At 40.1% G+C, this 26514-nt stretch overlaps 1 protein-coding gene across 1 annotated transcript; it reads left to right on the top strand.

The window, feature by feature from the left end:
- The first annotated feature begins 593 nt into the window (after positions 1-593).
- Positions 594-25647, top strand: MTERF3 (mitochondrial transcription termination factor 3). The gene is made up of 7 exons (XM_065895572.1): positions 594-1147; positions 2457-2609; positions 7844-8033; positions 12224-12371; positions 12753-12824; positions 14231-14392; positions 25388-25647. The coding sequence occupies exons 1-7, from the start codon at positions 793-795 to the stop codon at positions 25580-25582; spliced, it is 1275 nt and encodes a 424-aa protein (XP_065751644.1). The 5' UTR covers positions 594-792; the 3' UTR covers positions 25583-25647.
- The last annotated feature ends 867 nt before the right edge of the window (positions 25648-26514 follow it).

Below are 26514 nucleotides of genomic sequence, written 5' to 3'. Positions count from 1 at the left end.
GGAGCAGCTTTACCTGTGTAATAATAGTGCTCAACCCTGAGAATGAAGCAAGAAACAACCTTCTAGATAGCAATGATAATATTTTATGATTCATTTAAGACTAAGTAGAATTCTTCCTGTTTTTATTTTGTGATTAATGTACATACATAAAATGCATCTGAATAATTCAGTGTTATTTTTTTTTTTTGCGGTACTTGGGCCTCTCAGTGTTGGGGCCTCTCCCGTTGCGGAGCACAGGCTCCGGATGCGCAGGCTCAGTGGCCATGGCTCACGGGCCCAGCCACTCCGCGGCACGTGGGATCTTCCCAGACCGGTGCAAGAACCCGTGTCCCTGTCCCCTGCATGAGCAGGAGGACTCTCAACCACCGCGCCACCAGGGAAGCCCTCAGTGTTATTTTGATCAGCAATCTTCTTAAACGTCCTTCAAACCAAACTTCAAGAGCACTTAATTGCATCACCTGTTTTCTTTAAATATTAACAGGTTCAGCTGTAATTTGAACATTTACAGATTTTTGTTTTAATTGTTTTTCTTACGCCACTGATTTTGCTTTTTGTTTTTAAATTGCAAAGTGTATCTTTATTTTTCCAGTTCAGAAGTTTCTGTCTTTTGGTTTGTAACTGAAACTGCCTTGTTTTGGGCTTTTCCTGAGCTTAAAAACATCTGACTGCTTTAGGGATCTAAATTTATTAAACTCCTTTTAATTAGAAAAAAATAATTTCCAGTTTATCTTTTTGTTGTTTGAATACTGTTTTAAACATTTAAGTAAAGTACGTTTCTCTTTTTTGATAGTTATGTATTTCTTTTGTAGGACTTTAAGAAAAATGGCCCTGCTAGCCCAACAGATACCCAGATGGCTCAACTCAATTAAGTTGAGTAGCTTCCTTACTGCTATGCAACTCAGAAAATGTTTTCCCAGAGCAGGAAAAACATTGTTGCCTGGCTTTTTTGCTCAGCCTCAGCTGTCCTCTGACGATTGCTTTCTCCGGTCGGGGTTTAAGACTTATCGGACTTCCTCTGTGTGGAATAGTTCCCAGTCTACCAACTCAAGTAGTCAAGAGATTAAGTGCGCCCAAAACACTCTGCTTCCTTCTGTGAATGAGCCGTCACAAAAGATACCCAGCTTTGATTCTGAACTGTCTCTAGAAGGTAATTTTCAAGTTTCAGAAAATTCCCCTTTGCCCCACTTCGGTAGATTGAACGACTACCTGTTTACATTTTGTTGGCCCATTTCAAGTCATACTTTGTGCCAGGAGAGAAAAAGAACAATGCCGCTTCTATGCATTTGCTTCTATTATGCCTCTATTTTACTGACTAAGGAAAAAGTTGAGAGATTAATATGTATAAGAATGTTTTATAGCTATGAATAACACTTTCTAAGTTCGTTATTTAGATTCTTTAAATAAATTTTTTTCTGGTGGTAATTAGGTTTATTAGGATTTAATTTACCCTATTCTATATACCTAGTTAGGGTATAATTTTACCCAAGTAACAGTCCTCCTTTTTGGGTATACGGTCTTACGAATTTTGACATAATGCTTTTAGTTGTGTAACAGCCATCACAAACAACATATAGAACAAAAAGAACAACAAATAGCACACCCCAAAAAGCGCCCTCATGTCGTTTTTTTTAGTCAGTCTTCTCCCTCCTGTGCTTCTCGTTCTAGGCACATTTCTATGCAAGGAATATTTCACCGTAAATGAGATAATATTAGGTTAAGTAGAAGACGAAAGCAAGCAAGCTGGGGGTAAGGGCAGGGAGGGGAGGCTGGCTATGAGAAATGAGAAAGGGTAGTGATTAGAGACCAAAAATAGAATAAAAAGTCACGGCCCTGATTCCTTAGCCTAAGGTAGGTTACAGTTACCAGCATCTTCTATACTTAAGCGTTTGACTTAAGACAAACCAAACCTCAGACTCAAGGCTGTACTAGAGAGGTCACGTCCTTGGCAAAGGATTGTAGGTGATAGAAACAGAATCATAGAAGTCCTCTTACAGACATATTTGAGAATAACTTGGAGGAGAAGGGGTTGGATCAAAGTGAAGACACTTCAGGATGCGATGACTTGAACCCATACAATTCAGGCTGGTATGTTGTACTTTTGGCCAACTTAACAAGCTGTGGTAAACTCGATCTCTTTCTCAAAATGTACTTGAAGGTCGGTTGGTCTTTAGCATTCATACCTGTTGATTACAAGTGAAGGAAAGGAATTTTGTACAGGATTTCACCAACAGATTTCTTATCTTCGAGGAATAGTAGTTGATACCTCTAAATTAGAATCTTAACCTTACCTCTTAGAAGGTAGAAAATATATGGAATTTTGAGATGTTTAATTCAGAAATGATGCCAAGATTCAAAAAGAAGCAAACTAGGCAAGAGGCTGTCTTTGTAGAAAGAGCTTCAAGTGTACAGATTGGAGAGCTAACTCACTTCTCCTTTTCCATATCCTGGCTGCAAAGGACTGGACGATTTGCCTCCATTGTCTCCATTGCAGCCAATTTCCGAGGAGGAGGCTGTTCAGATTATTGCGGACCCTGCACTGCCCCCATCTTCATTCACACTTCGAGACTATGTGGATCATTCTGAGACTCTGAAGAAGTTAGTGCTTCTAGGTAAGTCTGAGTAACCAACACTTATTTTATTGCCTTACTTTTTTTTTTTTTGCGGTACACGGGCCTCTCACTGTTGTGCCCTCTCCCGTTGCGGAGCACAGGCTCCGGACGCGCAGTCTCAGCGGCCATGGCTCACGGGCCCAGCCACTCCGCGGCATGGCATGCGGGATCTTCCCGGACCGGGGCATGAACCCGTGTTCCCTGCATCGGCAGGCGGACTCTCAACTACTGCGCCACCAGGGAAGCCCTATTGCCTTACTTTTAAAATTAGCATTTTTAATCTTTATCAAAGTACATACACATGCATAGAAGTCAAATAGTGGGAAAAGGCTTCTAGTGAAAAACCGCACTCCCAGCTTCATCCTTCCTGACTTCGCAGCCCGTTCCCTAGAGTGTCTACTTTCCTAGCTCTTTCTGTTTGTGTTTAACCTCTAAATGTGCGTGTAATTGCTTATGGTACTGTTGCTTGGTTCATCAGTTTTAGACATCAGTTAATCTCTTACATGTACACATACTTTTCCCTTTCATTCTCTTCAATTCTCCCAATAGGCTGTATTAACAATGTTGAGGTTAATCATTAGTCACTGATTTCATTATAATTCTAAATATTGCTCGACTGCTGTCTAGGAAGTGTGCTATGATCGTTTTCCTTCCTTTTCAACCTTTCATTTTCTTGGAGTTAACAATTGCTTTGTTTTTCATTTGATTAGTTTTCTTTAAATTTTCCTACAACTTCCAATGGCCTCTCAGGACAGTTTTTCCTACAGTCACCCCTATCGGATGATATATTACTTCCATTTCCCTACTACCCTGACCTTCCTTCTGGAGCCCGCTATCCTCCTGATGTGGACGGTTTCTCTCTAGGCCTGCTCCATAACTATCTTAGCTTGTCGACTGGTAGGATGCTCCTAGGTCTGGATGGTTGAAGGCAGCCAGGAGATCTGCCTGCAAACTTAGGTTCGTCCTCTTATCAATATTTTCAATCTAGCACCTTATTGCTACTTTCTGCTTTTCCCATTATTTCTGGACCTGGCACTTCTCTTATTTGATTTTCCCAGATGAGAAACCTCCTTTGGGGGATTGAGAGGAACAGGATGGGCAAGGAATTATCTCAGATCCACTGCTTCTCTCATTGCTTAATCACTGCCTTAGTTTTCAGTGAAAAGTTAGGAGCTTCCTGGCTTGATAGTCTTCCTTTCAGCAGTACTGCCCTGGTAATCTCTCTAACATTAGTGCTTTTTCTAAAATGCGAATCTGCCTATGTCAGTGACCTACGTGAAATCCTTCTAAGCTCTTCCTGGTCTGGCCCTTGCTTAGCCTTTCAGCTTCACTTGCTTGCCACTTCCCTCCTTTTTGTTGGCCAGGTCTGACAACTGGAGAACTTAACTCAGGTTCGAGTAACTTCCCAAATGTCTTCTCTGACCCTCCAGATAGAGTGACCCTCCTCTGGGCTCTTTGCATCACCCCCTGCCTACCTCAGTCCTGGCAATAATAACACTATTATAATTGTTTACTGATCTGTCCTTGTGCAAGTTACTCAAATGTATAGGGAATGGCCTTTGTTCTCAAGAAGCTTCAGGTCTTCAGGAGCATCTAGATACACATACATAAGAATAACAGGGGCTTCCCTGGTGGCGCAGTGGTTGAGAGTCCGCCTGCCGATGCAGGGGACACGGGTTCGTGCCCTGGTCTGGGAAGATCCCACATGCCGCGGAGCGGCTGGGCCCGTGAGCCATAGCCGCTGAGCCTGCGCGTCCGGAGCCTGTGCTCCGCAACGGGAGAGGCCATGGCAGTGAGAGGCCCGCGTACCACAAAAAAAAAAAAAAAAAAGAATAACAAATCCAAAAATGCAAGGTGAAGTGATAAATTCCACACAGAGATACACATAAAGTGTTCTGTGGGTTCGAAGGAGAGAGAAAGATGACATCTGCTGCAGGCATGAAAGCTCAGGGCTTTCCCAGCCCTTGTGAGAGGTGCTACGGGTAATGCCAGATAAACGTAAGACCCATGTCCCTACATTTAAATAATTCACAGTATACCTAGAGCTTTGAAATATGTTTCAGCCACTCCTTCATCTGTATGCTGATACTTCAACAGCACGTCTTGGCAGTAACTTAAATAACAGTACCCTAGAGGAACCATGATTGCATTGTTAAACAGTATTTTTGAGGACTCAAGTGTCCTGGTTCTTCTCTGCTTCTCAGATCTGTTTTCTCCCTTTCTCTGCTTGTTCTTTATCCCAGGAGGCTAACCTCTGCACTCGGCCTCCTTTGCCAGCTGGCTTCTGGGCAGCTTCAGCAGTGGGGGGCACTTGTAGGAGAAGAGGGAGGGCAGGTGGGAGTTGTTTTCCCTTTTCGCTCCCAGCCTTGGGTCATGGAACTGCCTTGTTCCATGGCAACAGCTCCTACTGAGCAGCCCTTTCTTTATAGCTTCCGGCTCCCTCTGGGTTCTCATAACACTCTTTCCTCCCTGTCCCTTTAGCGCTAGGGATGCCCTTGTTTGTTCCCTTGACTCTGCTCACACCACTGTACAGAGTCCCTTCATTAAAGTGTTTTTCATTTGAACTTTCTAGGACAACTGCTGTTGCCTGCCAGTCCCTGATTGATGCACTAAGTATGTGTGACCATAACTGAATACAGTGGTAATTATAGTTACTGAACTGATGGGGTAAAGCCAACTTAGGCTGTGGTCACCTAGAAGTTAGAATCATGTATTATTCATTTTTTATATCCGCATAAGTGCCTGGTCCCATGAGAGGCATTCAGTGACTATTTTTTCAAGTTAATGAAATCGTGAGTAAGCCCAAGTATTTGTGCTGACAGCAGTGTGCTCTCCTGGTGAGATTCTGCTCTCTTGTTGCTGTTAAGAAGCAGCTTTTCAGGAATTCGATTTCAGCACAGTCAGGGTGTGACGGCTCATGCTGAGTGAGGCACTTCAGCGCATGTCATCTGTAATATTGAGTTAAGTTTGGAGTCCGAACCCTTTATGTTATTTTCAAAGCATCCCTTGCCACATTTATCACAGAGTTTTGGAACTAGTTTCTATCTTATTTATCCATCCATTGAATAATTTAATTTATTTTTCTATTAGTATTATTTTTAAATTATAAAAGAATTACATCTAGTTGTTAAAAGTGCAGACTGTTACAGGAGAAAGAACTCTTCCCATCTCTACATTTCTAGTTCCACTTTCCAAAGGTAACCACTGTCACCAATTTGTTGAGTACAAATTTTCTACCCAAATACATACATTACCCCACCTTTTTCTATGCAAATACATGTATTACAGAAAGCCATACAATGGCTTGTGTAGTCATACTTAATATTATTTTTAAAATTCTGTGTCTTCTTCTAGTAGCTTTAGAGTGGTAGTACATATGTAGATTCTTAATCTATCTGAAATTAATTTTTGTATCAGACATAGAAGGAATTATTATTTTTCAAATATATAGCTAGAGGTCCCATTATATTTTAATGAATAGTCCATCTTTTCCCTCATTGATTTGAAATGTCCTTATTGTATACGAGATTTGTAGTTCCTCCCGGATCCGTTTTTGGTCTTCATTCTGTGTCTTCATTCTGTGTGTATGTGTGTGTGTGTAATCTGTTTTTCTGTTCATGATCATCTTATATCAATACCTGTTTTAATATCAAGAAATTTGGGTTTGGAATTATATTTGGATCTAATAATACATGGAATTATAATTTATTTTTCTGGTTGTAGACACCATTAAAAAACAGTGCTTTTAGGGCTTCCCTGGTGGTGCAGTGGTTGAGAGTCCGTCTGCCGATGCAGGGGACACGGGTTCGTGCCCTGGTCCGGGAAGATCCCACATGCCGTGGAGCAGCTAGGCCCGTGAGCCATGGCCGCTGAGCCTGTGCGTCCGTAGCCTGTGCTCCGCAACGGGAGAGGCCACAACAGTGAGAGGCCCGCGTACCGCAAAAAAAAAAAACAGTGCTTTTATTTCATTGTTTTTATATTTAAGACTGTAAAGTTTCATCTAGAAATCGGTTTGAGAGTTACATTTTAACCTGAAGCAATATTTTTAGCAATATAAAATTTAAGTCTAAACTAAAGTTTTACATTATTTTCAAATGTTTATTTTAAAGATAAGGAATAGGCCTTTCCTATTCGTGTTTAATTTTTAAAAATCAGGTAAAAGGAAAAAAGCGAGAGAATAAAATGCTTAGTGTTAATGAGAGTTTTGAATCAAGGGTTACTTTGAATCCCTGCCTAATTAACGTGAACATCGAATTATATCCATAACCAAAGTAAAATAACAACTTGCTTTCTCCCCCTTCTTAATCTCTCCTGTCCCTTGTCTCATTTACTTAGATTACCTAAGATTCTAAGGATATGTGAAGGTTGAAGGTGGTATACTTTCTGCTTCATTTTGTACTTGAGGGCTGTGTACGTTCATCTGCTTCCTGCAGACATGTCTTGAGCTCCTTCAAGCTACTTGTCTTTATGCTAATAAAGCCCTGGAGAATACAATGAGTAAGACACAGGGTAACTTTTATTCCTTCTGTGGAGGGGATCAGAAACAAATTTTTAAAATAATGCTTATAATTAAAGAAATGATAAACTTCAAAGAAAGTAACAATTCATAGGGTTTGTTACCCTGCAGAAATTACCAGTTAAGCAGTTACTGTGGAGATCATTAGGGGCTCATAAGCATCCTGCAAACAATATTCAAGAAACCATCGGTGAAAATGATGATCCTAGGGCTTCCCTGGTGGCGCAGTGGTTGAGAGTCCGCCTGCCAATGCAGGGGACATGGGTTCGTGCCCCGGTCCAGGAAGATCCCACATGCCGTGGAGCGGCTGGGCCCGTGAGCCATGGCCGCTGAGCCTGCGCGTCCGGAGCCTGTGCTCCGCGGCGGGAGAGGCCACAGCAGTGAGAGGCCCGCATACCGCAAAAAAAAAAAAAAAAAAAAAAAATGATGATCCTAGGTCAATATGACGTAGTGAATTTGTTTTGGGTGGAAATTTAGCCCCAAATGCACTGTTTTCCTTTATACATGGCTTTGAAATAAGTACTACATTTTTAAAAAATTTATTTTTATTTCTGCAACCAAATTAGTTTAAAAATATTTAGAAGTTTCTATTGGCCTGTCTCAGGTCTCCTTGGGATGGGTTGTTGATCTCCATCAGTAATTTCTTGTGTTTCTGTACATAAAGTTTAATGACTCAGCCAAGCAGTTATCTTCAAATGGTGTTCGTAATTTATTACAGGAGTGGATTTATCCAAGATAGAAAAACATCCAGATGCAGCCAACCTCCTTCTGCGACTGGATTTTGAAAAAGACATTAAGCAAATACTCCTGTTTCTTAAAGATTTGGGCATAGAGGATAACCAACTGGGAACATTCCTGACGAAAAACTATGCTATTTTCTCTGAAGACCTTGAAAATCTTAAGACCAGGTAGGGCTTTTAGAATGATTTTCACATAATCCTAGAAGTGGCTATGAAGAAATATATGTGTAAGTTATTTTTTTAAGTCTCAGCAGCACAAGAATCTACTGAGGTAATTAATGAATGTGAATGTCATTTTTTTTGTTATGGACCTTCTTTGATCAAAATTAAGTATCTAAATCATTTCTTTTGTTCAACTACCCATCATTATTTTTATGATTTCAACTTAATGCTAAGTCAATCCTTTGGAAACTGGGATAAGTTTTTTTAAAAATCCATTAACAATGGCTAAATTATCTGATAGTACACTTAAAATTATGAAAGGCTGATCTTTTCTGTTGTTCTTTCTGGACAATTTTTGATGGTAGACATTTGACCTTGTTTTGGCAAATATTGTATAATTTGCTTAATCATTTCTGTCTATTTTGGTTTTTCCTTTTTTTCTTCTTTAAATAGCACTCTTATAAACGTCTTTGTACTTCATTCAACATTCAAAGAGATAGTATCGATCTGTGAGGTACGAATCCTGCTGGGCATTGGGCACACCAGAGAGTGAGACAGAGTCTGTGTCTCATAAGTTCACATCTTGGATTTATCATCACCCCCACCTCTCACGTAAATTAGGTCTTCCCAGATTGCCTGAATGAGAACACTGTTCACCCCGCTGCCCAGATCGGAAATACTGGTGTTAACTTTGGCTTCTCTTCTTTTATCATCCACATCTAATAAACTGCCAAGGCCTGTTGGTTCTATTTTTATTGCTCTCAAATCAGTCAATGCATTTCTCTGAATCTTCACTTTGAATACTTTACCTCAGGTCCCCATCATTTCACGTGAAGAATACCGCAACTGTCTCCTAACTAATCTGCCTCTAATCTTCTCCCCCTAGACTATTCTCACACCGGTTTCAGAGAGCTTTGCAGTTCCTTGAACTATCAGAGTCTAGTCTCTGAACTAGGAAAAAAACAGAACAAAAAAACCCTACATTTCTTATATTGAATAGTTTGAACCCTTATTATATATGCAAGGCACTTAGATAGACACACTCTCCCCCTTCATGTGACTTACAGTCTGGTGTAATGTAGACAGGCTATTACAATACAGGGGAGGGAAAGAATGATTCTAGGAGGCTCAGTCTGACATGTCTAGCTCTGCTCCTCCTGACTGTCTGGAACGCTCATTCTCTCCCCATTTCAAAACCAACTTGCCCTTTTGCTCAAGATTTAGTTCAAGAAAGAGTACATACCAGGAGGTGGAGATCATTGGGAACTGTTTCAGAGGCTGCCTACTGCACCATTATTATTAATATCTCCATTTTACAGGAGAGGCACAGAGAGGTTAAATAATTTGCCCAAGATTACCCAGCTAGTGTAAGTGGCAATGGGATTCAAATCCACTTAGTCTAACTCCAGAGTCCTGGCTACTACACTGTACTGTCTCCCTACTTTTAAATCTATGAAGGAAACATAAGCTTAAAAGCAGCTTAAGTTAATTTGCTCAAGATCACACATGCTCCTAACAATTAAAGAATACTCTCATGTAATAGTATAGTCTAATGTTTCCTAAACCTGGCTGACTGCCAAAGTAAACTGGAGCATTTTTAAAAGTTACTTGGAAGTTTTTAATAGGTAATTTACCACATGTACTCAAAAGGGTATACAGTGAAAAGTAAGCTTCTCCTGGAAGAGGCAAAGGTATGATAATCTTTTTTGAACTTACCTTCTGGCTCTGGTATGTACAGCAGTCTTATTTTCTAGAATTTCTATAATAGCACTGATCGCATATACTTGTTTTCTTTTCAATGAAGAGAATTTGAAATGTATTAAAAAGTTGGTTGATTCTTTTTAAGAATTTTCAAATGAATAATCTGCATTTAAGTTATTAGAAATTTTCTTTCGGCTGGGCCTTATATCTTATTTTTTTATTGGAAAAGTTATCACAGTAGATAACAGTTTCAATAATATTTTTATCAGATATTGATCTTTCCTGTGTCCAAAACAAAGGAAAAAAATGGTAATTCTCCTTCCCAACCTACATATTCCTATCCCTTATCAGCCTTGCAAGACCCATCTATGGAGGCAGCTACTATTATCAAGTTTTTTGTTCAACTAGCTAAGAATGTTCTATCATATACAAGCATGTATGTGTATCTATGTATGCACATACACAAGAACACATGTACATACAGTATGTAGCATTTATGCATACCATTCTGCACCTCACATTCTTACCTTAACTCTATGTTGGAGATAGTTTTTATTGGCTCTGCCTATTTTAACCCTTTTATAGTTTATACTGTGGATGTGTCTAGTCCCCTTTTGGTAAACATGGTGGTTGTTTCTGGCTTTACTATCACAAAGAAGCTGCAGTGACTCCTCTTATATATACATCATGTCACATATTGGTGTATATCTGTAGGATACATTTCTAGACGTAGAAGTTCTAGGTCAAAGGATATATGCATTTATAATTTTAATAGATATTGACAAATTGTCCTTCATACAGGTTTTCCAGCTTACACTCCCACCAACAGTGTACAGAAGTGCCAGTTTCCCTGTTTTCCACACTAATACAGTGTCATCAAACTTGATGATTTCAGTTCATTTCATAGATGAAAACATTACCTCACTGTTTTGGAAATGATGTTTGGAGCATCAGATGTTTGGAGGATCTTTTCTTTTTTTGAGGATCTTTTCCTATGTCGAACTTCTGTTTACATTTCCTTTTCTATAAATTAGAAGTGTCCTTTGCTATTCTTAATTGGGCCTTTTTCTTTTTTTGGTAAGCATTTTTTTATATATTAACAAAATTAGTTCCTTCTCTGTGACATGTTGTAAATATTTTCCCAGACTGTCACTTGTCTGACTTGGTTGATGATTTCTTTTTTGCCTTGCATTTAAATTTTGTATGTAGTTAAATTTATCAGTTTTTTTTCTCTCATTGCCTCTAAGGGACTGGTTTAAAGGGGTAATAGTCACTGAGTATAAAATATAATAAGTTCCAATATATGGTATAAAAGTATCGTAGTCATTAGAAGTAGGCATACCTGAGTTCAAGTTTCAGCTCTGTCATTAATTAGCTGGTGGTCTAAGACAAGTTATTTAACTCCTCTGAGTGTGTTTTTTCAAATGCAATGTGGGAAATTTACCTGGCCCACAGGGGGTTGTTTTGTTTTGTTTTTGTTTTTCTGATGAGAATTAAACAAGATAATGTCCAGGGATATTTCAGGCATTTAATTAAACTGCCTTTTACTATGTTTATAGATTTAAAAAAATCAATAATGTTATTTTATAGTCAAACTTCCTGTATTTTGCTACCTTACTTTGTTTCCCAGAAATTTAGCAGGAAACTTCTCAGTTGTTAACAAAATACATATTGAAGGACCGCAGTAAAAATTATTTATGAAAATACATTCTCGGGGCTTCCCTGGTGGCGTAGTGGTTGAGAGTCCGCCTGCCAATGCAGGGGACACGGGTTCGTGCCCCGGTCCGGGAGGATCCCACATGCCGCGGAGCGGCTGGGCCCGTGAGCCATGGCCGCTGGGCCTGCGCGTCCGGAGCCTGTGCTCTGCAACGGGAGAGGCCACAACAGTGAGAGGCCCGCATACCAAAAAAAAAAAAAAAAAAAAAGAGAGGAAAAAAAAAAAGAAAATACATTCTCAGTAAATGTACTAAAATTAAAAATTCCAGGAATTCCCTGGCAGTCCAGTGGTTAGGACTCCACAGTTCCACTGCTGGGGGCCTGGGTTTGATCCCTGCTCGGGGAACTAAGGTCGTGCAAGCTGCACAGCGTAGCCAAAAAAAACATTTCCTCTTTTCAGTCTTAGCCATGCTTGATGGTCTTTCTTTGTAAAAAGAGTTCTGAATCCCATCTTTTCTTAATTTGTGTGTTTTCTATTCTTATCAAAAAAAAACAAAAAAAAACAAAAAACTTAAATAGAAGCTATTTCATTTTTTTCTACCAACTAATAAAGTAAGTCAGATTAACTGAAAAGGGAATCTGTCTGTTAGCGGATTTCAGAAATATTTTCTGTTTCCAGTTATAAATGGAAACCATTCTAGAGTTGGATGGATGCTTGCTTTGTTTTAACCATATTTGGGGCCATTATAGAATGTTTTTACTTAAACTTTTTTTTGGTGTGGGAATATGACACTAGTAAATATTTATCATATGTGCATGTATTTTGTTTGTTTCTCTAGGGTGGCTTATCTACTGTCAAAAAATTTCAGTAAAGTGGATATTGCACAGATGGTCAGAAATGCACCATTTTTGCTGAGTTTTTCAGTGGAAAGACTGGATAACAGATTGGGATTTTTTCAGAAAGAACTGGAACTTAGTGTGAAGAAGGTAAAGAGAAGGAGAGAATTTGTGTGTTTCCATGTCAGCTACATTTAGTAACTGTTAAATCTCATGTTTCTAACAGATACTTGGCCTGTATGAATTCTATAAATGCCTGATATTTTCTGTACAAGAATGAATTACCTTGCTAGGTTAATCATATAGCTATATCATTTTGTAATAATTCCATCAAGTTAGTTTCTTAAGTTTTATTCTGAGCACTGGTTTTTTTCCTCAAACAATATTAAGTTTATGTATTTTTGGGTTCCTTAGCATTTCTCTACTGGGTCATATTTTAAATTTTAGTTTTGTACTCCTAGTAATGCCTTGTTTTCTCCAACCTAGTTGAATATGCATACATATTAATAATAGATTGTTTTATAACTGTAGACTAGAGATCTGGTAATTCGTCTCCCAAGGCTACTAACTGGAAGTCTGGAGCCTGTGAAGGAAAACATGAAGGTAGGATGACTGTTAGTTTTTGAGAAATCAGCTTCTTTAAGTGGTTAAGTCCTCTGAAGAGGATAGATTTGCTCCCATCATCTTAAAGAAAACTAGATTGTAAAAGAAGTTATTTCTAAAAAGATAGAGGAAATGATATAATAAATATCTAGCAAGCAGTTTACCTTAGTTTATAATTTTTTCACATGTCAACCAGGTGTTACATGAGTTAGTCTCCTTGCAGACATTGATACCCGTAATCCTAGCGGAGCAGGTTAGGTATCTGGATGGGACCTGGAAGCTGCTTCCTTTGCCCAGGGTGAGGGTCTGTGTCTTCGTCACCTAGGCGGGAGACGAGCTGTGGAGGCTGGAGCCAGAAGGCTTCTTTGAAGAGAGCAGTAGCCAGCATATTGCTCTCCTAGAACGTGTGCCAATTACCAGCTCTAGATCTATCAGAGAACATGCCAGACACTCCTTACTGTGCTCCCTCCAAGGGAATAGGATAGAACCAGGGGCAGCTGACTTGTTAGTATACAAAGCTGTCGGAGTATTTGAAATTATTATATTAAGCCTATTTTCTGAGGTGCCTAAAGTGTTTCATACTCGGCCGTTGAAGAAATTTTTATTGAGCGCCTGCCCATGCGCTGTGCTGGGGAGATAGTCGCTGCCATTGTGGAGCTTACGGTCCAGTGGGGGGAATCTCCCGCAGAGCGATGAGAGCAACGGATTGGTCAGGGAGGATGGGATACTATGAATGCACACAGAGGACCTAACCTACATTGGAGTGTTTTTTTTAATCATCTCTGTTTAGAATTTTGACATGTAGTTCTTCCAGAGGACATGCATAGGAGTACGCTTGGGAGCAGAGGCTCAGAAAGCACTTTGAGAATCTTGCTGTTGGTCTGTGTGGTGTGGGGCCCATACAGGTAACCTGCGCAGGCCTCCTGTGAGCACCGTTAACTCTTATTTCGTAATTACGCTAGCTCCTTTTGGTGATCTTCATGGTGGTCATCAGGCTGTGATTAGCTCATCCTCAGGAGAGGGGTTTAAAATTCAGGTTACCCCAGAAGCAGGAAACTATGAACTCGTAAGATCATTGGAATAGCCATCTCCAGATTTTTTTTTTTTTTTTTCTTTTTTGCGGTACGCGGGCCTCTCACTGTGGTGGCCTCTCCCGCTGCGGAGCACAGGCTCCAGACGCGCAGGCTCAGCGGCCATGGCTCACGGGCCCAGCCGCTCCGCGGCATGTGGGATCTTCCTGGACCGGGGCACGAACCCGTGTCCCGTGCATCGGCAGGCGGACTCTCAACCACTGCGCCACCAGGGAAGCCCCATCTCCAGATTTTAATGTCCTTATTTTAAATTTTGAAAGAATCAATGTGTCCCCTGGCATATTACCAAAATAACTATTTCTATCTTTCTCTTAGGTTTACCGGCTTGAACTAGGTTTTAAACATAATGAAATTCAACATATGATCACCAAAATCCCGAAGATGTTAACCGCAAGTAAAAGGAAAGTTACCGAGACTTTCGACTACGTGCACAACGTGATGTGCATTCCGCACCACATCATTGTCAAGTTCCCACAGGTGAGGAGCGCATAGCTCGCTGTTCTGTAAGAGCCGTCATCGCCGTTCATCCGGAGCTGCTCTCCATGTGCACAGTCCGCGTGTGAAAACCCCTTGCTGTTTGGGAAGGAATCAGACCAAATGCAGTAGAGTTCTGAGAGTGGTATTAAGGTCACATTTCTTTTTGCGCATCTTTTTAGCAAGACCACATCTAGCAAATGCAGTAGATGGATCACTTGTGAAAAGTTTACATCTTCTAGGGCATTCATGTACATCTCCAGAGGAGAAATGAGTGATGAATCTATTTCCCTGTAGTTTGTAACCTAGTCCTCGTTCTGCCTGTTGGAATCTAACATACTCTCTTGTGCTTTTCTCCCTTTAAATTTGAAATAGATCACTTCCCTTAAAGGTCCTTTCAATTCTAAATGTACTTTTCCATTCAGTCTATCTAAATCCATTAGTTAACAAGCCATGTTATAATGATCTCCTACCAAAGCATAAAACACTTCCAGTTAGCTATCATGCAAAAGCCATAATTATATTTTCTAAGCTAATTAGACTTTTTCCTGTTCTTTACTTGGTGAATGACATTATCTGCTTGTTCACAAGAATGTTAACTTTTTGAAAGCAGATCGTGTCTGATTTATACACTGCTGAATTCCCAGAGCCTGGAACTATAATGGGCCAATTAGTAGGCACTGGATAGAAATTTGTTGAACACATGATTGATTGAATCTCATAAAAGTCATCCTTCTTTCCTATTTGGCATGTGAATAGACACTCAGTGAGTATTCATTGGATAAATGAAAGATTGAATTTCATTAAAGTGATTCCTCTACTCCACTTGCCAAATGTGTTCTTGATGTAAAGGTGGGCAAAGAACTATGACTTTAATATAACTGTCAGAGCTAGACTGCATTTGGTGCAGTTCCCTCACAAATAGTAGTGTTTATTTACCTATCATACTGCACTCTGAATGGGCCCTTAATAGAGCATTTTTCTATTTCATCAAATGCATGTGTATTCATTATAAAAAGTGTTAGAAGCCTGCAGTGGTGAAAATCTGGCTTATAGAAACATTGTAAAGTAAGTAATCTTCAACTAAAAAGCAATGACAATTAGTTTTCCACTGGGTTGATAGATAATTCAGTGACAGTAGGGCATGATAAGAGAACATGACTTGAGGATAGAAAAATCAATGAGTCATGGTCTGTATTCTTGTGGAACTCATAATCTAGTGTGGAAGACAAGTTTTTTAAATGTAATTGCTTTACATAATGTTAGAGTCTTAACAGATATTGTATACAGCTATTGATTTAATTTATGAGAGGTAGAAAAATCGTAGAAATAATAAGTTATTGATTGTTCATTTACTGTGTGCCAGCTCTGTCTTTACTGCTTTACTTATACTGATTCATTTAATCTTCACAACAACCATATGAGGTAGGTACTGTTATTGTCCCTATTTTCCAAATGAAGAAATTAAGCATAAAAAGATTCAGTAACTTGTCCAGGGGCCAGAGCCAGGATTAGAACTGTGGCAGTCATTTTGAAAACCCATGCTCTTACCAAAGATATACTGCCACTCTAAGAAGTGACATTTGAGTTGTCAGTTGAATGAACTGGGTTTAACAGTGGACAGAAACTTTCCAAGTAGAGAAAACTATAAACTTGACTAGATGCATCAAAATCAGTTGTTTAAAAACACAGATTTTAGGCTCCCCACATCCTAGCTTCTGGGAAGCCTGGTTATAGACCTGTGGCTTCCATATTGGGAGGATTCTCAGATTCTTAGGGGTCTGGGTAGGATTGCTTTTAAAAAAAAACAAAAAAAAAAACCTCATTGGGAATTCCCTGGCAATCCAGTGGTTAGGACTCAGTGCTTTCACTGCTGGGGGCCTGGGTTCGATCCCTGGTCCGGGAACTAAGATCCCACCAGCTGTGTGGCACAGCCAAAAAGCAAAGAATGAAAACAGCAACAAAAAACCTCATTAATGGAAAAATACATTAACTGACAGTGAGGGAATGGATGTAGACTTAAAAGTTTTGGCTGGAGCTTTAAAAACTTAGTGCTGTGAAACAGTTTTCTCATGCAGGTAACAGTTCTGGTTGGTACATAATTTTATGATTAATTAAAAATTGGGAAACAATTATAACTTTAAAACTATGGTTAGTCGTTTCAAAGCAGTGACCATGGTAGGCAAAGGATAACAAAAGCAGTGAGGGTAATGAACATGAGGAAACCACTAGTTCAGGAAAGAGGTTATATTCAGGATCCCCTGAAACCTTGTTTCTCCTCTTTCCCTGTGGGTTTCTGTGAAGGCAGAGCTGGAGTCTATGTTAGGACAGGAGGCGATCAGTAATTCTTAAGTTAGGGTTTTTTTGGTGTTTTTTGTTTGTTTTAATCCTTGAGAACTTAACGGATCATTGATAGGATGAAACTTTTCTGACATTGCAAAGTGGCCCCTGGTGGTCAACAACAACAAAAAAAGAGAGAGAAACTCAATCTGAGCCATGACTTTTGGACTTGAAAGATCACATAAAATCTGTGATACTAAAGTCACTTTGAACCACTGGGAAAGAAATATCTGGTCATAGCTGTATAAGTGCTTCAAAGTGTTACTATATTTAGGAAATATAGTTTGGGAGCTTCAGAATCATTTGTGGCCTTGTCCGTATGTTGTATGATAATTTTGTAAGCCGAGAGTCACTGGAAGCGTCATACTTCTAAAGAAATACATCTAAAAGCTTCTTACATCTTTTGACCAGTAATAATGCGGTAATGGGAATTTAGTTACCAAAGTGAAGGCAGAGCAGCACATAATTTGTTTCTGCAGAGGGAGTAAAAGATGTTTTGTTCCAAAAGCAAGCCAATCCCACGTTGAGTTAGCATACTATATTTTTTTGGTCACTGTTCTCAAATTACTTTAGTTTTCAACAATTGTTTTTCATAATGTCCTTTCCAAGTGATCTGTTATTTATTTTGTCTCCACTCGAATATAAAGAAAGACTCCTGGAGGTTATGTGCCATGTGGAGTGTCCCCAGTGTATCTTGATAATACAGTGAAGAGACGGACCTGAGACCTAATACTGAATGTGGGTTCATTGGGCCTTGCCAGGGAGCCTCACAGATGTCTCTTCAGCTTAGGGCTCTATTTCAAGTCTGGCCAGATCTCGCAATTCTCCCTTCTTCCTTGCAGCTGGCTTTAGGGACTTAGCCTGCTTCTGACTCCCTTTTAAAGTTACTGTATTCACTCTATTCCTCAAGAGTTTAATCCCAAGGCAGGTTCCTTTGAACGCATGAAGTCCAGCTTCATTTCATTTTGATACTAGTCAGAGGGAGCAACGGGAATTAAGAAAGAAAGAAAGGAAGAAAGAAACAAAGGAAAATAGGGAAGATTCACGGATTATGAAATCTTACACAGTTTTTGATGCCATAAACTTTGATCTCTGACCTTGGTTCTCCAACTTGGCAGGCATCAGAATCCCTTGGAGGACTTGTGGGTCCCACTCTCAAAGTGTCTGATTTGGTAGCTTCGGGCTGGAGCCTGAGGATTTGCTTTTTTAACAGCTCCTCTCGTCTCCCTGGATTAGTCTGGTCTTTGCCTACAAGGTAGCCCTTTATTATTTTACAATTGTTCTGCTTGTTAGTTTTGAGTCCCTTTTAAATCATAATTTCTTAGCAGAAGGCAAAGGATTTAAACCCTCTAGCATTTATAATAATTTTTGGTTTATTTTTTTCTTTTTAACATCTTTATTGGAGTATAACTGCTTTACAATGGTGTGTTAGTTTCTGCTTTATAACAAAGTGAATCAGTTATACATATACATATGTTCCCATATCTCTTCCCTCTCGCGTCTCCCTCCCTCCCACCCTCCCTATCCCACCCCTCTAGGTGGTCACAAAGCACCAAGCTGATCTCCCTGTGCTATGCGGCTGCTTCCCACTAGCTATCTGTTTTACGTTTGGTAGTGTATATATGTCCATGCCACTCTGTCACTTTGTCACAGCTGACCCTTCCCCCTCCCCATATCCTCAAGTCCATTCTCTAGTAGGTCTGTGTCTTTATTCCCATCTTGCCCCTAGGTTCTTCATGACATTTTTTTTTCTTCGATTCCATATATATGTGTTAGCATACAGTATTTGTCTTTCTCTTTCTGACTTACTTCACTCTGTAGGACAGACTCTAGGTCCATCCACCTCACTACAAATAACTCAATTTCGTTTCTTTTTATGGGTGAGTAATATTCCATTGTATATATGTGCCACATCCTCTTTATCCATTCATCTGTCGATGGACACTTAGGTTGCTTCCATGTCCTGGCTATTGTAAATAGTGCTGCAGTGAACGCTGTGGTACATGACTCTTTGAATTACGGTTTTCTCAGGGTATATGCCCAGTAGTGGATTGCTGGGTCATATGGTAGTTTTATTTTTAGTTTTTTAAGGAACCTCCATAATGTTCTCCATAGTGGCTGTATCAGTTTACATTCCCACCAACAGTGCAAGAGGGTTCCCTTTTCTCCACACCCTCCAGCATTTATTGTTTGTGGATTTTTTGATGATGGCCATTCTGAACGGTGTGAGGTGATACCTCATTGTAGTTTTGATTTGCATTTTTCTAATGATTAGTGATGTTGAGTATCTTTTCATGTGTTTGTTGGCAATCTGTATATCTTCTTTGGAGAAATGTCTATTTAGGTCTTCTGCCCATATGTGGATTGGGTTGTTTGTTTTTTGATATTCAGCTGCATGATTTGCTTATATACTTGAGAGATTAATGCTTTGTCAGTTGCTTCATTTGCAAATATTTTCTCCCATTCTGAGTGTTGCCTTTTCATCTTGTTTATGGTTTCCTTTGCTGTGCAAAAGCTTTTAAGTTTCACTAGGTCCCATTTGTTTATTTTTGTTTTTATTTCCATTTCTCTAGGAGGTGGATCAAAATGGATCTTGCTGTGATTTATGTCATAGAATGTTCTGCCTATATTTTCCTCTAAGAGTTTGATAGTGTCCGGCCTTACATTTAGGTCTTTAATCCGTTTTGAGTTTATTTTTGTGTATACTTTTAGGGAGTGTTCTAATTTCATTCTTTTACATGTAGCTGTCCAGTTTTCCCAGCACCACTTATTGAAGAGGCTATCTTTTCTCCACTGCATAATCTTGCCGCCTTTATTTTATTTATTTATTTATTTATTTACTTTGCAGTACGTGGGCCTCTCACTGTTGTAGACTCTCCCGTTGTGGAGCACAGGCTCCGGACGTGCAGGCTCAGCGGCCATGGCTCACGGGCCCAGCCGCTCTGCGGCATGTGGGATCTTCCCGGGCCGGGGCACGAACCTGTGTCCCCTGCATCGGCAGGCGGACTCTCAACCACTGCGCCACCAGGGAAGCCCCATTGCCGCCTTTATTAAAGATAAAATGACCATATGTGTTTGGGTTTATCTCTGAGCTTTCTATCCTCTTTTCTGTTGATCTATATTTCTGTTTTTTTGTGCCAGTACCATACTATCTTGATTGCTGTAGCTTTGTAGTATAGTCTGAAGTCAGGGAGCCTGATTCCTCCAGCTCCGTTTTTCTTTGTCAAGATTGTTTTGGCTATTTGGGGTCTTTTCTGTTTCCATACAAATTGTGCAATTTTTTGTTCCAGTTCTGTGAAAAATGCCATTGGTAGTTTGATAGGGATTGCAATGAATCTGTAGATTGCTTTGGGTAGTATAGTCATCTTCACAATGTTGATTCTTCCAGTCCAAGAACAAGATGTTGATTCTCTCCATCCGTTTGTATCGTTTTTAATTTCTTTCATCAGTGTCTTACAGTTTTCTGCAAACAGGTCTTTTGTCTCCTTAGGTAGGTTTCTTCCTAGGTATTTTATTCTTTTTGTTGCAATGGTAAATGGGAGTGTTTCCTTAATTTCTCTTTCAGATTTTTTATCATTAGTGTATAGGAGTGCAAGAGATTTCTGTGCATTAATTTTGTATACTGCTGCTCTACCAAATTCATTGATTAGCTCTAACAGTTTTCTCATAGCATCTTTAGGATTCTCTATGTATAGTGTCACATCATCTGCAAACAGTGACAGCTTTACTTCTTCTTTTCCAATTTGGATTACATTTATTTGTTTTTCTTCTCTGATTGCTGTGGCTAAAACTTCCAAAACTATGTTGAATAATAGTGATGAGAGTGGACAACCTTGTCTTGTTCCTGATCTTAGAGGAAATGTTTTCAGTTTTCACCATTGAGAATGATGTTGGCTGTGGGTTTCTCATATATGGCCTCTATTATATTGAGGTAAGTTCCCTCTATGCCTACTTTCTGGAGGGTTTTTATCCTAAATGGGTGTTGAATTTTGTCAAAAGCTTTTTCTGCATCTATTGAGATGGTCATATGGTTTTTCTCCTTCAATTTGTTAATATGGTGTATCGCATTGATTGATTTGCGTATATCGAAGAATCCTTGCATTCCTGGGATAAACCCCACTTGATCATGGTGTACGATCCTTTTAATGTGCTGTTGGATTCTGTTTGCTAGTATTTTGTTGAGGATTTTTGCATCTATATTCATCAGAGATATTGGCCTATAGTTTTCTTTTTTTGTGACATCTTTGTCTGGTTTTGGTATCAGGGTGATGGTGGCCTCGTAGAATGAGTTTGGGAGTGTTCCTCCCTTTGCTATATTTTGGAAGAGTTTGAGAAGGCTAGGCGTTAGCTCTTCTTTAAATGTTTGATTGAATTCACCTGTGAAGCCATCTGGTCCTGGCCTTTTGTTTGTTGGAAGATTTTTAATCACAGTCTTAATTTCAGTGCTTGTGATTGGTCTGTATATATTTTCTATTTCTTCCTGGTTCAGTCTTGGAAGGTTGTGGTTTTCTAAGAATTTGTCCATTTCTTCCAGGTTGTCCATGTTATTGGCATACTGTTGTTTGTAGTAATCCCTCATGATCTTTTGTATTTCTGCAGTGTCAGTTGCTACTTCTCCTTTTTCATTTCTAATTCTATTGACTTTAGTCTTCTCCCGTTTTTTATGGTTGAGTCTGGCTAAGGGTTTATCAATTTCGTTTATCTTCTCAAAGAACCAGCTTTTAGTTTTATTGATCTTTGCTATCGTTTCCTTCATTTCTTTTGCATTTATTTCTGATCTGATCTTTATGATTTCTCTCCTTCTGCTAACTTTGGGGTTTTTTTTGCTCTTCTTTCTCTATTTGCTTTAGGTGTAAGGTTAGGTTGTTTATTTGAGATTTTTCTTGTTTCTTGAGGGAGGATTGTATTGCCATAAACTTCCCTCTTAGAACTGCTTTTGCTACATCCCATAGGTTTTGGGTCATCGTGTTTTCATTGTCATTTATATCTAGGTATATTTTGATTTCCTCTTTGATTTCTTCAGTGATCTCTTGGTTATTTAGTAGTGTATTGTTTAGCCTCCATGTGTTTGTATTTTTTACAGATTTTTTTTCCTGTAATCGATAGCTAGTCTCATAGCGTTGTGGTAGGAAAAGATACTTGATACAATTTCAATTTTCTTAAATTTACCAAGGCTTGATTTGTGACCCAAGATATGATCTATCCTGGAGAATATTCCATGAGCACTTGAGAAGAAAGTGTATTCTGTCATTTTTGGATGGAATGTCCTATAAATATCAATTAAGTCCATCTTGTTTAATGTGTCATTAAAACTTGTGTTTCCTTATTTATTTTCATTTTGGATGATCTGTCCATTGGTGAAAGTGGCGTGTTAAAAGTCCCCTACTATTTTTGTGTTACTGTCAATTTCCCCTTTTATGGCTGTTAGCATTTGCCTTATGTACTGAGGTGCTCCTGTGTTGGGTGCATAAATATTTACAATTGTTATATCTTCTTCTTGGATTGATCCCTTGATCGTTATGTAGTGTCCTTCTTTGTCTCTTGTAATAGTGTTTATTTTAAAGTCTATTTTGTGTGATATGAGAATTGCTCCTCCAGCTTTCTTTTGATTTCCATTTGCATGGAATATCTTTTTCCATCCCCCCACTTTCAGTCTGTATGTGTCCCTAGGTCTGACGTGGGTCTCTTCTAGACAGCAGATGTATGGGTTTTGTTTTTGTATCCATTTAGCCAGTCTGTGTCTTTTGGTTGGAGCATTTAATCCATTTACATTTAAGGTAGTTATCAGTATGTATGTTCCTATTACCATTTTCTTAATTGTCTTGGGTTTGTTTTTGTAGGTCTTTTCCTCCTCTTGTGTTTCCTGCCTAGAGAAGTTCCTTTAGCATTTGTTGTAAAATTGGTTTGGTGGTGCTGAATTCTCTTAACTTTTGATTATCTGTAAAGGGTTTAATTTCTCTGTCAAATACGCATGAGATCCTTGCTGGTTAGAGTAATCTTGGTTGTAGGTTTTTCCCTTTCATCACTTTAAATATGTCCTCTCACTCCCTTCTGGCCTGCAGAGTTTCTGCTGAAAAATCAGCTGTTAACTTTATGGTGATTCCCTTGTATGAAATTTGTTGTTTTTCCCTTGCTGCTTTTAATACTTTTTCTTTTATTTAATTTTTGATAGTTTGATTATTATGTGTCTCAGCATGTTTCTCTTTGGGTTTATCTGGTATGGTACTCTCTGGGCTTCCTGGACTTGACTATTTCCTTTCCCACGTTAGAGAAGTTTTTGACTATAATGTGTTCAAATATTTTCTCAGACCGTTTCTTTTTCTCTTCTTCTTCTGGGACCTGTATAATTCCAATGTTGGTGCATTTAATGTTGTCCCAGAGGTCTCTGAGACTGTCCTCAATTCTTTTCATTCTTTTTTCTTTATTCTGCTCCCTGGCAGTTATTTCCACCATTTTATCTTTCTGCTCATTTATCCGTTCTTCTGCCTCAGTTATTCTGTTATTGACTCCTTCTAGAGTATTTTTAATTTCAGTAATTGTGTTGTTCATCACTGTTTGTTTGATCTTTAGTTCTTCTAGATCCTTGTTAAATGTTTCTTGTGTTTTCTCCTTTCTGTTTCCAAGGTTTGGGATCATCTTTACTATCATTACTCTGAATTCTTCTTTAGGTAGGTTGCCTATTTCTTCTTCATCTATTTGGTCTTGTAGGTTTTTACCTTGCTCCTTCGTCTGTAACATATTTTTTTGTTCTTTTATTTTTTTGATGGGTGGTGCTGTATTCCTTTCTTACTGGTTGTTTGGCCTGAGACATCCAGCACTGTCGTTTGCAGGCAGTTGGATAGAGCTGGGTCTTGGTACTGAGATGAGGACCTCTGGGACGCCTCACTCTGATGGATATTCTCTGGGGTCTGAGGTTCTCTGGTAGTCCAGTGGTTTGGACTTGGAGCTCCCACCACAGGAGCTCCGACCTGGAAACCAAGATCCCGCAAGCTTCGTGGTGCAGAAAAAAAGAAGGAAGAATGAAAGAAAAAAAGGAGCAGTACAATATCAAAGAATAAAAAACAAAATAAAGGGCTTCCCTGGTGGCGCAGTGGTTGAGAGTCCACCTGCCGATGCATGGGACACGGGTTTGTGCCCCAGTCCGGGAAGATCCCACATGCCGCGGAGCGGCTGGGCCCGTGAGCCATGGCCACTGAGCCTGCGCATCCGGAGCCTGTGTGCCGCAACGGGAGAGGGCACAGCTGTGAGAGGCCCGCGTACCGCAAAAAAACAAAATAAAATTAGAAAGATAAAAAATATATTAGGAAAAATAAAACTATAATTGAAACTACTGCAACAAGGTAAAATAAAACCACAGCAGGAAAAAGAAAAAAAAGGTGTGGGGGAGGGCAGCAAGCCAAAAGGAGAGATCACTAACAAACCATAAAGAATAAAATGAAATTAGAAAAATAAAAGATTTATTAGGAAAATAAAAATATAAAAGAATCAACAACAATGAATCAGCAAGTTAAAATAGAACCTCAGTCTAAAAGAGGAAAAAATAAAAGAAAAAAGGAAAAAAAAAAAAAAAGAAAACCTTGGTTATGGGGGTGGAGTTTAGGTGGGGGGTGGAACTTAGGCATGGGTGGGGTTTGGGGGGCAGGACCCAGGCGGGTGGGGGTGTGACATTTGAGTGTGGGACAGGGCCTCTGCTTAGGACCTGTGCAGAAGGGGGAGGCAGCACGTGGGAAGGAGGGCTGTGGAGTGTGGGCTTCTGGAGTTAGGAGGAAGGGCCCTGGGTGAGGGTGTGTGGGTTCGGTTTAGGCCCAACTCATTGGAGGGGGTCTCCCAGTGTAGAGGTGGGGCCCTGTGTGGGGTGTAGGGGCGGGGCTTGGACTTTGCGCTCTAAGAGGGAGGCTCTGAGGGCAGAGGATTAGTCCTGGGAGCCCAACAAGGCTTCCCGGTGCCTAAGTGGACAAGGAAGGCACTGGCCTCTTCCCTTACGTTCCTTCACGCACCTCCCCCATCATCTACCCCAGGGTCTCCCCCGTCGCCGCTGGACCCCTAACCGTGGGTGGGTCCCGCTGGGTATAGGAACTCCTCCCCTCCCCCAGCCACCCCTCAGGGATTGCCGGTCCCAGAGGTCCAGCCTTTACTTTTGCTCCCCCTTCCCTCCCTCCCACTCCCTCAGGACCCGCGCGGCTGGACCTCCTTGGTGGGCAGAGGATCAGGCCCGGGATCTCAGCAGGTTTCTGGGGGCCCAAGTGGGCAGGGGAAACCTGGCCATTCTCCGTTTTGATCCTCTGCCCTCCCAGTGGTTCCCCAATTTCCCCCTTCCGTCGTGGGATCCCTTCCCCTCCCCCAGGTGCCCCTCAGGGGTACCAGTCCCGTCCTGCCTCCACTTCTCCTCCCCCTTCACTCCCCCCACGCCCCACGTCCTACCCGGTCGCTGGGTTTTCCTCCCGTCCCCTTAGGTGTCCGTGGTCCCCCACCGGTGCCTGCTAGGTGACCTCGTTGGGAGGAGATGCGAATTCCACATCCTCCCAGTGCGCCATCTTGACTCCGCCCCCTCAATTCTTTATATTTGTTAGCTTATTAAAATTCTTAGTCAGATAAACATTTTTATAGTTCATCTTTCAGTGCACGGTGTTTTTTAAAAACTTTCTTTTTCTTTTCTAGGTATTTAATTCAAGGTTGTTTAAAGTCAAAGAAAGACATTTGTTTCTTGCCTATTTAGGAAGAGCACAGTATGATCCAGGAAAACCTAACTACATCTCTTTGGACAAATTGGTATCTGTGCCTGATGAAATATTTTGTGAAGAGATGGCCAAGGCCTCAGTACAGGACTTTGAAAAATTCTTAAAAACTCTTTAGTTTTTGATAGATGTTAAAATGTAATAATGTAAAGTGAATGTACATATGAATAAATATATTTTAAATACCTCAAACCTCAACTGATGTCGGAAACAATTTCTTAATATTATAAATTTGGGAACACTTCTGGTAGGTGTTTCTTACAAGTCCCTGGTAAGTTAATTCATCTTTGACTCAATCAATTCCTTCTTGGGAAGGAGAGAATTAAAATATAGCAAGCTTAGCGAAAGAGAGTCAGTTTACTAGGCTGGTGTGTTGTCCTTCTGGTGAAGATGAGAACAGTAGAAGATTTTCCTTTTTATTTTCAAAGTCTTTTAAAGGGGTTTCATCACAAGACAGCTCTGTTTTCTTTGAAGTGTTAGGAGTTTCTGGGGCAGGCTATATTATCCATCTAATATCTACTACTCACTTAGATTATGCTACAGAACACATTCGATTTGGGATTATCTACACTGTTATGTTTCTGAGCAAAGATAGTCAAAGTTGCCCAGAGCTGGCTACTGAGAATCAGGAAAGGAAAAGGGATAGGGAGGAAAGTTGTTTGAAGGTGAGCAGTGAGACATAGTAAAAGGCCATAACAAGCCTTTGACTTTTTGCCAGTGTGTGAAGATTTGAAGCATGAACGCTTTTTTGTATTTTCCATTTACCATTTAGACATGTAATCCTGGGCAAATGATTTAACCCGTGCGTCTGATTCTTTATTTGTAAGGTGAGGCATCCTGGCTTCACTTATCTGCCTTAGGATCACGAGATTGAGTAGACTGTTAACACTGGTGGCCTCCAAGGAGCCACACCTGGTATCTGCGCTCGCACTGTAGCCCCCTCCCATGCTGACTCAGCCGGTGCGCTCTGCTTCATGGGACACTTGTGCATCTGTGCTTGTCCTCTTGGAACCCTGAGCCAGGATGGAAAGAGGTCTGGTGACTCTTGGA

This window comes from Phocoena phocoena, chromosome 17 (genome assembly GCF_963924675.1).
Source record: "Phocoena phocoena chromosome 17, mPhoPho1.1, whole genome shotgun sequence".
Lineage (NCBI taxonomy): Eukaryota > Metazoa > Chordata > Mammalia > Artiodactyla > Phocoenidae > Phocoena > Phocoena phocoena.
Note: the sequence above shows the minus strand (reverse complement) of the source record. Positions and strands in the feature narration are given on the sequence as shown.

What these genes read in the sequence shown, in the direction of transcription:
- MTERF3 (XM_065895572.1), top strand. Translation starts at nt 793, where the DNA reads ATGTATTTCTTTTGTAGGACTTTAAGAAAAATGGCCCTGCTAGCCCAA. An exon ending in TTCTGAACTGTCTCTAGAAG is followed by an intron (nt 1,148 to 2,456) that starts GTAATTTTCAAG and finishes CTGGCTGCAAAG; the next exon opens with GACTGGACGATTTGCCTCCA. An exon ending in CTGTGAAGGAAAACATGAAG is followed by an intron (nt 12,825 to 14,230) that starts GTAGGATGACTG and finishes TCTTTCTCTTAG; the next exon opens with GTTTACCGGCTTGAACTAGG.